The sequence below is a fragment of the Anguilla anguilla genome, chromosome 13 (assembly GCF_013347855.1).
Source record: "Anguilla anguilla isolate fAngAng1 chromosome 13, fAngAng1.pri, whole genome shotgun sequence".
In the NCBI taxonomy this organism is placed as follows: domain Eukaryota; kingdom Metazoa; phylum Chordata; class Actinopteri; order Anguilliformes; family Anguillidae; genus Anguilla; species Anguilla anguilla.
Window position 1 is genome coordinate 16437481 of NC_049213.1, and position 14502 is coordinate 16451982.

General features: G+C 47.9%; 1 protein-coding gene across 1 annotated transcript; it reads right to left on the reverse strand.

Moving 5' to 3' along the window:
* Nucleotides 1-691: 691 nt before the first annotated feature.
* On the reverse strand, nt 692-14188 carry txnrd3 (thioredoxin reductase 3). Its single transcript, XM_035388424.1, has 16 exons — nt 13802-14188; nt 12055-12115; nt 9664-9773; nt 8181-8285; nt 7941-8013; nt 7705-7824; nt 7219-7361; nt 6596-6711; nt 6233-6458; nt 5793-5885; nt 5015-5091; nt 4171-4327; nt 3508-3615; nt 3093-3188; nt 2840-2974; nt 692-2257 (listed from the first exon to the last, which is right to left on the reverse strand). The coding sequence occupies exons 1-16, from the start codon at nt 13916-13918 to the stop codon at nt 2195-2197; spliced, it is 1800 nt and encodes a 599-aa protein (XP_035244315.1). The 5' UTR covers nt 13919-14188; the 3' UTR covers nt 692-2194.
* Nucleotides 14189-14502: the final 314 nt, after the last annotated feature.

A 14502-nucleotide genomic window follows, 5' to 3' on the forward strand; every position in this document is an offset into this window, starting at 1 on the left:
TAGCAAATAATGTGATGTGGCACAGAATAGACCTCAAAATTATTGTGAATCAGAGCTCATCCAGACAGAATCTACCAGATACCATCATGGCCAATGCCACAGCAGTCTTCCCAAAATGTAACAAAATATTACAAGAATAGCGTTTAGGTATTGCAGTGGGTAAACCTCAGCACACATCCCCAGCCTGCTATGTGCGTTTGCGATGCAGCAAAGGAACGAAGGAAGGGTGTGCACAGCCAATCTTTTTAACTATATGCACTGCCCACGCCAAGGGAAGTCAACACCAAAGGAAAGAGAAACCATTTACACGCCAAGCCACTACTGGCAGCTCTGCCAGGAAACAAGGAACCGTGTTACTTAGCAACACTGGACAACGCTAACGCTTTCAGCGGCTTTTCTGAAACCGTAGCAGGGCTACGGAGGATATCACAGTGCGAACACGGAAAGGCAAGTCTGCCATACCACACCCAGAAGTTTCGAGGTCAGTGGATTTTAAATTAATATTTAACAAAACGTTACACAGCGATAAAACATTGTAAGTGCAACTTGTAAAACTGGAACTCCAGGATACGCTATTTGAGACTATTGAATTTCTTGAATATCTGACATGTGAATAAATATAAATTCACATGCATAAATTAAACATATGAGAGGCCGATATATATATATATATTACACACACACACACATATACTGTATATATACATTTTTAATTTTTTTTTTGGGGAGAGAATGAGCTGAGAATGGCAGTATCATGGACAGAGAAAGTAACTTGCGACAAACTCAGGGATATGTTACCCAGTCAATAAAATTTTGTGAATATCTTACATGATGAAATATTACACTGAAAAAAATTCAATGAATAAATAAAACATAACTGAGGCCTATATTTTTGGTTTGCTTTTTTATTTCAGTAAGAGAATTGCTCTGCAAACAATGATGCCAGGAAAATGGTATCTATACATCTGACTGGCTCACTGCTCTAAGAGAGCACAGTGCGAATTTACTTACCATCTTTACAATTCAGAGTTCTATAATAACAGGTACATATAACATACTCTATGCATAACCCAAAACGAAAATAAACAGCAACAGTAAATCAGGTCCATACAAATAAGCATTATTTTTTTTCTTTGAATGAAAATGTTTTAAAAAGACACATTCATACTATTCTCAGTATTTTATTGACAGAACCAAACTTTAATGATGACGAAATTGGGAAAGCAGCACAAGTCTGGTAGATTTGCATGGAAAATGAACAAAAGAATGAGTTTAATCTTTTCAGCTGTGTGTCGAGTTGCATTCAACACACGTCACACATTTGCTGTGGGTTTCTATGCTCGTACACCTTTTGGTCAACGCTTTGGTAGAAGGTGGTAGAGGGAAGTGCTTATGAGATTATCTGAGGTTGATGACATGCCAGCAGTATTGAAAGATAACTTCTGCAGCGTGGGAAATTTTTAATGACTTGTACACACAAAATAACAAAAGCAACATAGACTTATGTCTGGAATGTTCACTCATGGCTAATCTGATCTTGAGTAAATAAAACTGTACACACATTTGGGGGGGAAAGAAAACAAACAAAGGAACAAGAAGCACTTCCACTTCTACCAGCGGCAGGGCCTGCACAGCCCTAGGTGAGTAATCTGAGTGTCGTTAACACTGAATCTAATCCTAGTCAACCCCACAGCTGTGTCTCATGATAAGGGAGAGGGAGGGGTAGGTGGGGGTGGGGGGGGGGTAGAACTGGGAGTTGGACGAAGTGGTGTGTGTGCCCCGCGGCCCGCTCAGGGGGGACATCGGTCCTGGCCCACCGCAGTGGCTGGGTTACGAGCCAGGACGTCAAACGGCGCCGAGAGTGGCGCACTTCCGAGCGGGACGGGGGGGCAAAGAGTTCAGCAGAGTAACCCCGCCGTTTAACAGGCTGTCCTGCACGCTGCCCCGGTCTCCGGTCTCTCTCTCTCTCTCTGTGTCCGGGCCCCAAAAGTGCATGTGCGCTCAGTACGTTCAGCTCTTCTGCGTCTCGTTTGACCGCTTCCTCCGCGGGTTCGTTCCGTACGATGTTCGATTTACCTGAGAATCAGTCACTTAGAGCGCAGACTCGGAAGGGGGCCGGACCCGAGGGAGGGGCGGAGGGGGCAGGGGGATCTACACAGGACAGGACAGCCCGTTAAAGCAGCAGGGTTTAACCTCAGCAGCCGGCCTGGGTGATGTCGCCGCCCGAACTCTTCGTCACCTCCATCGTGGTGTAGATCTGCCAGGGAGAAACATCAGTCAATGCTTCTCCTGTTTTGCTACCCCCCGCAACAACTGAACACCATCTCCAAACACACACTGCAGATTTTTTCAATTCTCATAAAATAATTTTTTAAAAATTCATTAAAAATGTAAAAATAATTAAACTCAAGTCATCATAACGTAAAGATTCATATGGTACCGTCGTCAATTAGTTCACACCACAGATTTGTAAATTTGCTTTAGCAGACATATTCTTTCTAGACATACTCAAACGGCCCCAAAGGCAGGACGATGGCGTAACGAGACTGCAGCGCTGCCAGCTGCGTGATGTAAACACGTTCCAGCTGCACGCTGCAATTTAACACGCTTCTGTAACCCAATGATGGCCTCCTGTTGTTTGTTCCTGACCACGGCCGAGCTCATCAGCCTCAGTGGCGGCTTGGCTTTGCAAACCGCAGGGCAAGCGCAAGGTCACGGGGTCTTTCTCCAGCGTTCTGGGAGCAGAGCTCACAGGCGCCAGTCTCACTGGAGCTGGTAACAGACGCAGGTAGCGACGGGTCTGAAGATGGCGGCGTGACCCAGCGGCCCGTTCTCTCACCTCGGCGCAGGTGGGGTGGATGCCGATGGTGCCGCTCAGCTGCTCCTTGGTCATGCCGCACTTCATGGCCGCCCCGTAGCCCTGCGTTACCTCACCGGCGTTGGGGCCCAGGTAGTGGAACCCGACCACGCGGTCCTGCGGGGGGGGGGGGAGGGGGAGAGGCAAGACTTACAGACCCCGTGCGGTAGCACGTACGTTCCGTACCACACGTGAAGCAGACGGACGCACAGACCAGCTGTCCGGGTGTACTTACGCTGTCCAGTTTGTTACAGATGATCTTGGCGTAGCATCGGTTGTTGTCCCTGCCGGGCACAGTGAACTCCAGAGGCCAGAACAGGCTGTGGTACACCTGCGTAGCGGGAAACATGCCGCGCGTTAGCACGAAACACACAGACGCCGTGTCCGACAAGGCTGGAAACACCCCCAGCGCACAGCAGCTCCCCCGCTAACGGGATTTATTAGCAGAATAAGCAAGTACTGCCAGGAAGCCAGCAGCAGGGCAAGCTCACAAAGGGATCTACAACACTTCCATAAACACCTGGGTCGGCCCACAATGCTGTGCGCTGGGCGAGTGGTTTCCACCCCTGAACACACGTTTACACTGACAGCCACAACCAATACGAACGCACATCCTGATGAAGTGCAGCAGTGTTAGCGAAGCTCTTTACCTCGATGTTGTCCTGGCCGTACATCTCCAGGGCCTTCTCCTCCGACAGCCCGCAGCAGCCGTACTCCAGCGGCGTGAACACGGTGGTGGGCACGTTCACGTAATCGCACTGCACGCACACGGACACACACACACACACACACGGACACACACACACACACACACACAAAGTTCAGCTGTCAGTCCTTACCCTCAATGTAAAAATCTTTTCAAAATTGAGTTGAAAAAGCACAAATGAGACTACCAGCATCGATGCATCAAAAGCAAACCAGAACTACCAATTCTGTCTGTGCATATTAACAACAATACCCTCTTCTATGGTCTTTTTTCAGCCAGAAGCCCTTCTTTCAAGAAGTGGTCCTTAAAATGACCCTAACCCTAACCCTACCACCCCCTGACATCAGTAAAACAAATGTTTGACATTGTAATCGAACACCTGCTACAGGCTGTGATACACCTATTAAGCACACTGATGCTTGGAAGCATGTCAAAGCTGCGATTTCTTTGTGGTTTACATGGCACAAATCTATACAACACATACAACACAGCTATTTGCAAGAATAAAACATTTCATGAATATTTCCAATTTACAGTGACAGCACTATCTGGTGTAATGCAATTTATGGGAGCGACCCCCTCTCCTCCCTCTTGGGGAAGCCCTCACCTTCAGCGTGGCTCCTCCGAACAGCCTGCGGGCCAGCAGCTTGCCGGCCTGGATGGCCACCGGCGTCAGCTCCCACTTCCCCTGCAGGATGTCCCCGATGGCGTAGATGTGCGGCACGTTGGTCTGCTCCTCGTCGTTCACGGGGATCTTCCCGTTCCTGGCAACCACAAACACGAGGGGGGGGGGGGGGGGGGGGGGTTAGCGCGACCCGGTCATGAACTACAGGCTACGAACGCGAGTCATGCCACCCTCGTCTTTCTGCTTATTCCGCCTAACGGAAATGACCCTCTCGCTAAATTCTAGTGTTGGATGTCCTTCCTTTCTGAGAAATGAATTACTGAAAGGTGAAGGAGTGAATGGGGCTTAGGGGCTGCGGCTGCTAGTGACACTATTAGCCGTGCCCTAGCAAACCGTAAAGCAGAGTGCAGAGCAGCGGGAAACACAGCTGGGATCAGGCCAATCTGCACAGCTCTTTACATACACAGAGGCATGCAGCCACACACAGAAACACAGCCCACACCTCCCTCACATGTTCCAGCTTCCACCGCTGTCTTACAAATCCTACCCCCCCCCAGCATGCTGCCTGGTGCCGGGGGGACTTACACCCGAAACTCAAAACCCCCCCCTAGATTTATTTACACCGCGCCCTGCTGCTCGCCATGACAACTGGCCACTTCAGTGCCCTCCCCCTCACCCCCCAGCGCCCTGCTGTCACAGCTGAGTGCCAGGACTGCTGAATCATGGTGATCGTAGGAAGCTCTTAAAGGCGCAGGCATGCCCAGAGCAGGGGAGAGGGGAGGGGAGGGGAGAGGGGGAAGGAGGGAGGGGGGAGAGGGGCACGCACTTCTTGTTCACTTCGACTCCCACTTTGTCCAGGCCGATGGTCCCCGTGCAGGCGTCCCGGCCCACGGCTATAAGGACCTGCAAGGACAGGACAAGACGGCCGATTGTTTCAGCACTTAATAAGAAGGTTAGACCCTATCCTAGCCAAACCTGTGACAGTTTTCAGCCTAACTTGGGCAGATTTCAGCCTAGTTTGTTACAGTTTTTAGCCAAGTTCGTGACAGCTTTTAGCCTAGCTTGTGTCAGTTATTAGCCTAGCTTGACACCCTTTTCACTCACAAATTGTGATTTAAATCAGCAAATTACAGCGCCGTCTTTTCTTCTTGTTTTGAGGAAGTGCCAAGATAAATGCTGTTGCCTTGCACAGTGTTATCTTAATTCTGCCCTCATTTGTTCCTCTTCCTCAAAGGCATCGTATTACAGTGAGTAACAATGAGGGCTCAGATCCAATTAGCCTGCCCTCTTGCTTCTTGAGTGAAGCCAAAATACAGACAACGTGGCATTTTATGCAAGCTCCAACGCGATAAAAAAAAATAAATAAATGAAAGTAATCAGATGATAGGTATTACATAACAGTATTAAACAATATAGTATTGTTTAACAAAGAATACAAAGCACATTTTTTGATCTGATATCCATCTGTAAAAATCCCCGTGTCACATGAATTAAGAAGGACTACGCCTCTGCTGCCAGGTGTACCAGCTTAGCCAGGTCACCGCGCTCCCTAGCCGGCTCCTGGGAGTGCTCTACTCCAGAGTGGTAAAGGACGGGCCGCTCACCGTGTTGTACTCGCCCTCGAAGACCTCGTCCGACTCGGTGGACTTGGCAGTGACCTTCAGCCGCCCAGGCGTGCCCTTCTCCAGCTCCTCCACCTGACAGAAGAACCAGCTCACCGTTAGCGCTGCTAACGGGCTTCAATGCACGCTATGCTAGTCGCATCTCGCTGGACAGATATAGCTCGATGTGAGAGTTACTCCAGTGAAACGCTTCACCAAAACCAGGCCAGGTCTTTAATGGATTCCGTGAACTGCTGCCAAATTTGCAAATGGCCTATGGATCCAAAAGCACGTTTTACTAAAGCAGGGATTGGCCAACTTTTTTTTGAGAGGCATAAATTATTCAGATGTATCCTACAAAAACACCTCAAGCACATTTGACCAAAAGCTGGAGCTACACGCTTGATAAATGAATGTGACAAAACTCCGGCCGGGCCGCTTACGCTGGTGGGGACGAACTTGCGGACGAACGTGACCCCGTGCGCCTCCATGTGCTCCCCGGCGCGGTTGGCCATGTCCTGGTCGAAGCCGCGGAGCAGGATGGACCGCACCATGACCGTCACGTCCAGGCCCAGCCCCGCCAGGAAGCCGGCGCACTCCAGCGCCACGTAGGACGCGCCGATCACCAGGGTCTTACCGGGGCAGTAGGGCAGGGAGAACAGGTCATCGCTGGGAGGAGAGAGGGGCACGGTCAGCTGAGGGGTATACAGCGGGCAGCCATTCACTTCCCTACAGTACTCACTCAGTGTGCCATCAGGCAGGCTCCAGGGGGAAACATTAATGAACACACACACGCAAACACACACCTGGTGATGCACAGCTCCCGATCCCCGGGGATGCCCAGGTAGCGCGGGCGCTCCCCTGTCGCCAGGACAAACTTGGCTGCCGTGTGGAAAGTCTCTTTGCCTCGCTTGTTTGTCGCCTATGGAAACGCAAGCAGCGGCATGGTTACACAATCGCCCCAATTACCGCTCCCAGTACGCAATGCATCTCCAATCCTGCAAGTATAGAGAACTTCGCCCTTACGTTAATCCACTCAACCCTTACTCTTTACAGAGTCTTTTCCGAGGGTTCAATCTTACAGAATTCTTATGCTTTATTACATGAGAAAGTTTGGAAACTATAAATTGGGCATGTCAATTTATGGCAGCCAGGTGTTGCTCGGACAACCACTTTTCCAGCTCTGTTCAATGCAAAACTTAAGCGTTTCTATGGTATTTGCATTATAAGATAATCCATAGCAAGCAGGACTTTCAGTTGAAGGCAGCAGAGTAGAAATCAATGAATCCCCCATCAACCACAAGCTGATCAAAGACTTGTGGTGCTTAATCTCATCGGTAGTTAAACACAAGCTTAATCAGACATGCTGGCGATTCCCACTCCGCCAGCCCTGAGGAGGCTGAAGGCCCGGGGGGGGGGGGGGGGTCACCTTGATCTTGTGCGGCTCGACGAACTCGGCGAAGGAGTTGACGTAGTTGACGCTCTTCTCGCGGAGCTGGACCCTGTACCCCCAGTTGAGGGAGCCGATGTAGTTGTTCACCGCCGTCTTCATCGTCTCCCAGTTGTGCTTCACTGCAATCGAGCAAGAGCACCGCTCAGCCTGGCCAACTTATTAGGAGCCGCGCAAGTCATAACTAATATACATAAGGACTGTCCCTGGCTTCAAAGCAACTAAGGAGACTAAACAGCACACTTAGGAGATAACATAAAAATTTAATAAAGCAAAGTAAGTGAGAAGTACTAGTACCACATGCACAATTTTTAAGGACCATATAATATTCACAAAATACTTACCAAAATGGACGCTTCCAGTTCACAAATATTTATGAACGACACTTCTACTTTACAGCTGAGTACCCGGAGAATCTCACACTAACTCCCATAATGCACTCTGTCCACGGGCAGCGGGACTCACCGTTCTCGTCGAACTCCCAGCCGAAACTGCGGGCGTCCTGCAGCGCCGTTCCCAGCAGGGCGGTCTGGTGCATGAGCTTCTTGGGGATGCAGCCCACGTTGACACACGTGCCCCCCAGCCCTGCGGGGGAGAGAGCTCGCACGTCAGACTCAGACGCATCAGACGGGATGGGTGCGTCGCACGCACCCGGATGGCCCCTGGTTTCGGGAGCCTTGGCAGTGCGGGTCGGGACTTACCCCAGGTGGTTCCTTTGGGCGTGGGGACCACGTAGTCCAGCACCATCACTTTCTTCCCCAGCAACGATGCTTCCTGTGGAGCCCAACGTTAGCCTTTTAAAGCTCTATGTGAGAAACTTTTGAACTTTGAAATACTTTACACCAGTGACTAACATAACCACACCGTTGTGAAGGCGTGTTAGTGCGGCTTTAATGTGTCAGGCGGGAAGCAGGGCGGGGCCGAGCGTGAGCGCCGCTCACCTTCGAGCAGGCCAGGCCCCCTGAGCCGCCGCCGATCACGATGAGGTCGTAGTCGTAGGCCTCGCCGCCGCCCAGCAGCTGCTGCAGGAGGCCGTCCTGGTGGGCCTGCCAAAAGAGCCAGAGTGTTGGGTGACCGTGACCGCAGCTGTGGTCTCCGATTTCATTCAGTTACTGTAGGGAGGTCTGATGAAAAATTGGACCGGCCTGTGTGTGCAAGGGTTAGAGAAACACTCACAGCCCTGTGAGATTTAGGACCGGCAGGTGGAGGGGAGGGGAATTCTGCAGAAGGCTCTACAGCCTCCCCACAACAGCCACTTCACGCAAATTCAAACTGACTGGAAAAGAAACCCAGCCGAGCTGATTTTACTTTATTTTATTTGATTTTTTCACAGCCAGTTCTGCAGCGTGAGGAAGTGGGTTCTGTCCAAGCCCAGGAGGGACATGTCCTCCTTCTGTTCAGGGCTCGCAGATTAGGTAGAGCACAAGAGCAGATTTAAATAAATGTAAAAACACTGAGGATGTAAGTTGTATCCAAAGTTTGTGCCAGAAAAACTGCTGTTTTGGTGGTTCACCGTGTGACGTACTGGGATACGGAAATCAATGAAAGGGATGCGAGCCAATCTGGCATAACTAGTCAGTATAAAAAAAATAAATAAATGCACCTCGATGCATATTCTTAAATATAATTAATGCATCAATGGGCCACAAAGACTCGGTGATCTAACATGTCTGCAGTCTGAGCCCTGCTTTGAAGGATCACGGACAGGCTGGTGAATTGGGCTCATTTCCTGTGAGAGCCCTGGATGAGCCGCGCGGGCGCAGCCTTGATGAGAGGCTGATCAGAGGAGAGGGCTTCAGATCTGAGGGAAGCCCCATTAACAGTCCGCCATTTTCATGCAAATGAGTACTGGTGTGCGGCCCTGCAGGGCCAAAAAGCCCCGAGCGGCCCCATCTCCCCAGCACAGCTCAGGCACTCAATACCCCCCGCCCCCCCCACAATTACTAATAAGCCCTGTATTATTTCAGAATTACAATCATCCTTTCAGACTCCGTCATCTGATGCCTCCCTGCTTTTAGCGTCCCGCTAGCCGTAATGAGTGTAGCGATGGCGGAACAGGTAACAGTGTTGACGGCTGAGTTTGTTAGCCTCCAGTGATCGTTCGCGGCCAGCTATCTGCCAGCATCGGTCATGCTTGACGCCGTTTGATTGCAGTAGATTCAACTCCGTAACCCAACGCCAAATCTATGACGAACACTCGCGTGACACCTGATCGACTGGTCTACAGCATTCTGCAGAATCTTCGGATGAAAAACTTCTCTGATGGCACTCCGATACGTTACATAAGACAGGGGCCTCATTACCATAAAAGTGTGGAAGCAATTTCCTTTCTTTAGCAATGGCTGCGGTCATTTAGCAATAGCTGCAGTTACACACAGCGACCGTGCCGGACGAAAGCACACACAGGGTTCAAGGCAGCTGTACCTGCATCGTCTTGTCACACCCGCCGACATGGGTCTTGTTGATGAAGACGTTGGGGACGGTTTTCTGCCCGGTCATTTCGAGCAGCATGTCCTGGTAGCCAGAGCCATCATCTGAAAGAGTACAGGAAGGCCTTGCTCAGTTCCAAACAATCGCAGTTAATCCAATTTTATCCCCCTTTCGGCGAAGAGCGTCTGCCAAACCTTGACTGAATTACCTGGCATGTGATCAGATAATACTTTTTTACAGGAAATGAAGGGCGCAAGACAAGACATTACAGGCGTATACAGAAAAACAAGTTAACATGAGACAGGGTGGGGCCCAGACATCAGGTGAGGGCTGGCGCGGGGTGGATAGAAATGTCAACTGCCGTCTTAATCCTGAAAAATAAAGCTGTGCAAAATTTCTTTCCTTTGCACTGGCTGCACTGGCTCTTGACTAACAGAGGGCCAAGCAAGGGAGAGAGTATTATAGCGAGCTGCTCCTCAGATCAGCCAATCAGATCGCTGCACTGCGCTTCCAAACAGTATGCAAATCTAATTAAGTCCATCTGCAAAAAAATAACCCCAATGAGAAATGACATGCATGCAAACGCGTGATCCCTGAATTTTGTAATGGTATTACTTAATAAGCCCTTATCAAAACCCTTCTAAAACGTAAAGGCAGTGCTGAATTGCTATAGCCGCTATTAAACAAGCTCTACTGGCCAGAGCGAAGCATGCACTGTGCCAAGAACACATCTTATATATGCATACGAGCGACTACGAGATGAGACAGAGAGATTAGGGAGAGAGCAGGCGAGCGAGCGAGCGATCCGGTGGGGGGGGGGGGTGGAGGAGGAGAGACGTGGAACGCAGCCAGACAGCTAGCGGTGACTCAGCAGCTTCTGTGGCAGCGCGGAACGACAGCGTCCTGCCACCTGGAACATTACTGCCTCAGCTACAGAGATACGGCCCCCCGCCACCGCAGGCCAGGCCGCCGTACCGACCACAGGCCGCAAAGCAGCAAACACTAAGACGGGCCCCGGGTCGCCCTTCCGAGAGGGTCTGAAAACCTCCGACGGAGGCAAAAGGAAGAGGATGTGCTGGAACGGAAAGAGCTGCTTTCGCAAGTGGACGTCTGCCATGTACAAGGAGAAAATAAATCCTGCACAGCATCCCTCAGCCACCACACCTCAGATACTCTATTCACCTCAGATACACTCATTTCTTCTGGCTTCCCTCTCCCCCTTCAGAACAGCGTTCACCCCCAACCATTGACTGAAATGGAGAATGACACAGCAAAATGTATTCATTTCTTGTCTCTCGCACAGAGAGATGGGCCAGTGCCTCATATTTCAGCGAACCAGACGGGGCCCTATTATGATAGATTAGCGGACGGGAAGTGATGAAAACCGTCCGCCTCTCAAATTACATTTCACCGAGTACAGAGACTGCAGGAAGCGCTCTCTGAAACGGGAGGAACACAAACACGCTTAATGCAATTCATTGCCCACATAACGGCTAGCGGCGGGACAATGCTCGCTATGTTTTAAGAAGCTCGGCATTTTAAAACCACTGCAAGTGAAGAGCCTTCTTTAAGAGTGGGTGAACCCGTACTCAGATAGTTGACCTCTTCACAATGTTTGAGGCTAAATGGAGTTTAGATGAAACACGCACGTTTCGCCTTCTTCGGTGTGTTCAAGGACATGTGTTGTAAGGTCACATGACTTCTGATTAGGAAAAGGAAAGCGACAGGAGAGACTCAATATGTGGAGACTCTCCCTACAGAAAAAGAAAACAAAAAAAAGTCTTAAACATAGAAGCACTACCTGCAGACAAGACATCACTTCAACACCCAGAGGCAAAGACGCAATATAGGCTACCCCAAGCACTGAATAACATGCATGTGCACACTGGCTGGAAACACCGGCTGAGGCTCAAAGTGCAGTGCCATTCAGCCCAGTGTACAGCAGGGAACATTTATAACACAGCTTGGAATCCTGTTCCAATAAATCAAAAATTCTGGTGAAGAAGTAACAAAGATTGTACTTGTATTCCATTCGGTGATGTACAACTCTGTACATAGACATCTGTTTAGCATGTCCATGTGTGTTTGTGTGTATTGCATACATTGTATATTGCAAACATAAATTACATATATGCATATCTTTGCATATTCCCACGCATACACAAACATAAAAATACCTATTTTGTTTTGGTACTGTTTGTATCATTAAACACTGAACATTAGCCCTTAAGAAAAGCCAGCTTTTTTTAGCAACATAAAGTAGTCTTAATGTTAAGTTTATTACACGGTGCGTTTTTTATTATTTGATAAGTGTGTTTAGTGGCCGTGCGCCTCATTAAGTCCTGTGTTAAACTGAGTGCACTTTCAACAATTTCTGAATCTCACCCATTAAATCCAGCTCCACCACCTTGTACTTAACATTGAGCTCTCTGAAGAGATCCTTTACCTGAAAAAAACAATTCAGAAAAAACCAGTGTCACACACACTACGTATAGTATACACACACACACAAATATTAAAGATATACAAAGAATCAATGAATTCAATACAAAGATTCAGATGTGAAAACACATCCTGTAATCGAACACTGACTGCTTAACTTGTTCCCGGCACTCCACTAGAACCAACTCTTTCCGTCACGGATACCGCTTTTAAATTATTACATGACTGACACTCAGTCTCTTCCAATTTCAGTCTCAGGAGTGCTTCTCAATAAACCTCAGCACTAACTGGCCAGACATAATCTGCCTGCCTGTTTCACAAACCTAATCTGAAAATTACAATATGAGCCCACTTTAATCACCCAGAGCTTGAGTAAAACGTTACATTCATTTACTCTGAGAACATGTTGTTAGCTTAATTTTCCCTTTAAAATTACAAAGTAAATATCCCCCACATCGCATTCAACACTGACAGTAGCAGTTGTGTTCCACGTGCTCTGCTGATAAGTCGGCCGTATTGGAGACATTAAAATGATTCATTTGTGAGTTTCACAAGGATAAGACCGAAACGCAAACGTGGGTTTTACGGAAATGGCAGTAGTATGACAGCCCCTCCGCTCATATCCCACATTTTACACGTCATGTCCTAAACCTACACCTAAGAGACCCATTTACAAGCAGGTGCAGAAGTTCATAATTCACCTACTTTACTAGCTTAGTAAAGCGTGCAACTAAGTTATCCAGTAACAAATTGGGAAAACTCAAGTCTCCCCCCAAAAAAATTCTAATATGTATTCGACATGTTTTTACTGTGTGTCTCTGGGTAACTAATGCTACATTAAGGGTCAAGTTCAAACTAACAGTAATGTGTTCGGAAAATAAATAGTGTACGTGTTAACATAAAAAGCACTTTCAATACTCGACCGGTGAGTTAAATCAGTCGGCTGGCTAAGCACATGACTTCTCTAAAATATAAACTTGTTTACAAAGTCTATTTCAACAAATTAAACTAATAGTGCCTTTTAAAAAAGTTTGCAAATCTAAGTTGAGGACAGCTACCACCGCTGAAGAACTGAATCTGGAGCATGTCAGGTTAACAAACGTAGCAAAGTTAGCTGTGTCACGGTGACTAACACTAATGGATATCTTACTCTGGTTAGTTAGCTAACGCTAGCTGTGTCTATAATTAAAGTTAGCAGGCTAACCAGAGCGAATATCCCTTGATGAATCTGAAATACACTGCTTAGTATGATAGCGAGCAATGGTAAGTCTAACTTAGAATACCTAGACTAGCTACACTAACTTCCTTGTTTAGTGTGGCTAACCAAGTTAGCTAGTTTAAAGCCAGGAAACTCAGCTGACTAGTCAAGTGAGGTCTGTGACAGTTTGACATCCAAGGTCCTGTCTGACGCTACGGAAGAATAGTGATCTAGTGGGATCATATTGCCGTGCCGCGGTTACTGATGTGTTGTTTGATGGAATTAAGACATTTTCAAGAGACCATCACGACCAAACACATTTGCTAAAGTGACTTCACACTACACTACCCATACAGTATGACAGGCGGCAAAAAGTCAACTACCCAGCTAATGTAATGTTAGCTAGCTAGCTACGACGGAAGAAGGGGGCAAAAGTTAGCCAGTTACCATTAACTAACTAGCTACATAGAAAGAACAGGCGGTTACACATACCTTAACGCAATATGGACAGGAGCTTTTGCTGAATACCAGCACTTCGCTCGAATCGATGAGCTCCTGGATCCGGGATTTAATTTGATCCCGGCCGGAATTACAGCCAGTTGGCGGCATAGCAAAATTGACTACCTACGTTGACGAGCTAACTATACTAGTACGTTCTTCGTTAGAGTCGTCTTCGGTGTTGACTGTCCGTATAAATTGGAGTCGAAATATAAAACCACACAACACCCGCAGTAGTCGTTCCAATGTTGCTCAAAAGCAAGAATCCACACCAATTTAGCTGAGCTGCTAAGCTATAGGTCAAATACTTCTAGCCCCGCCATCTTCAACTACACCGGCACCAACCCCGCGAAATGTTTTGCGTAGTAAAGAACTTCTGTAGTCTATGTAGATGTCCTGACAAAGCCCGTATAGGCATCTATCAATATGCCTGATCGCAATATCCCAACTCAGAACAATATATGTTGCTTTAAAAGTAAAAAAAATAAAATAATTATCGCAATAATGTTATTATTTCATACTGCATCCGTGTTTAGCAATATATTACATTAAGGCAACATATTCGAACAGCTATGTTACAAATATTCTGAACCTAGTTTATTATTTTTTGCACCATAGCGCCACTTGGTGACAAAACATTGAAATGAAATGCATTACTGTAGTAAAAGTGCGTAGTTTTATTCAAGCATCAATAC

Coding starts and splice junctions, on each gene's coding strand:
- txnrd3 (XM_035388424.1), bottom strand. CDS start 13,918: ATGCCGCCAACTGGCTGTAATTCCGGCCGGGATCAAATTAAATCCCGG. Junction 5,886..6,232: donor GCAAGTTCGTCCCCACCAGC/GTAAGCGGCCCG, acceptor TTCTTCTGTCAG/GTGGAGGAGCTGGAGAAGGG. Junction 5,092..5,792: donor TCGAGGGCGAGTACAACACG/GTGAGCGGCCCG, acceptor CTGTCCTTGCAG/GTCCTTATAGCCGTGGGCCG.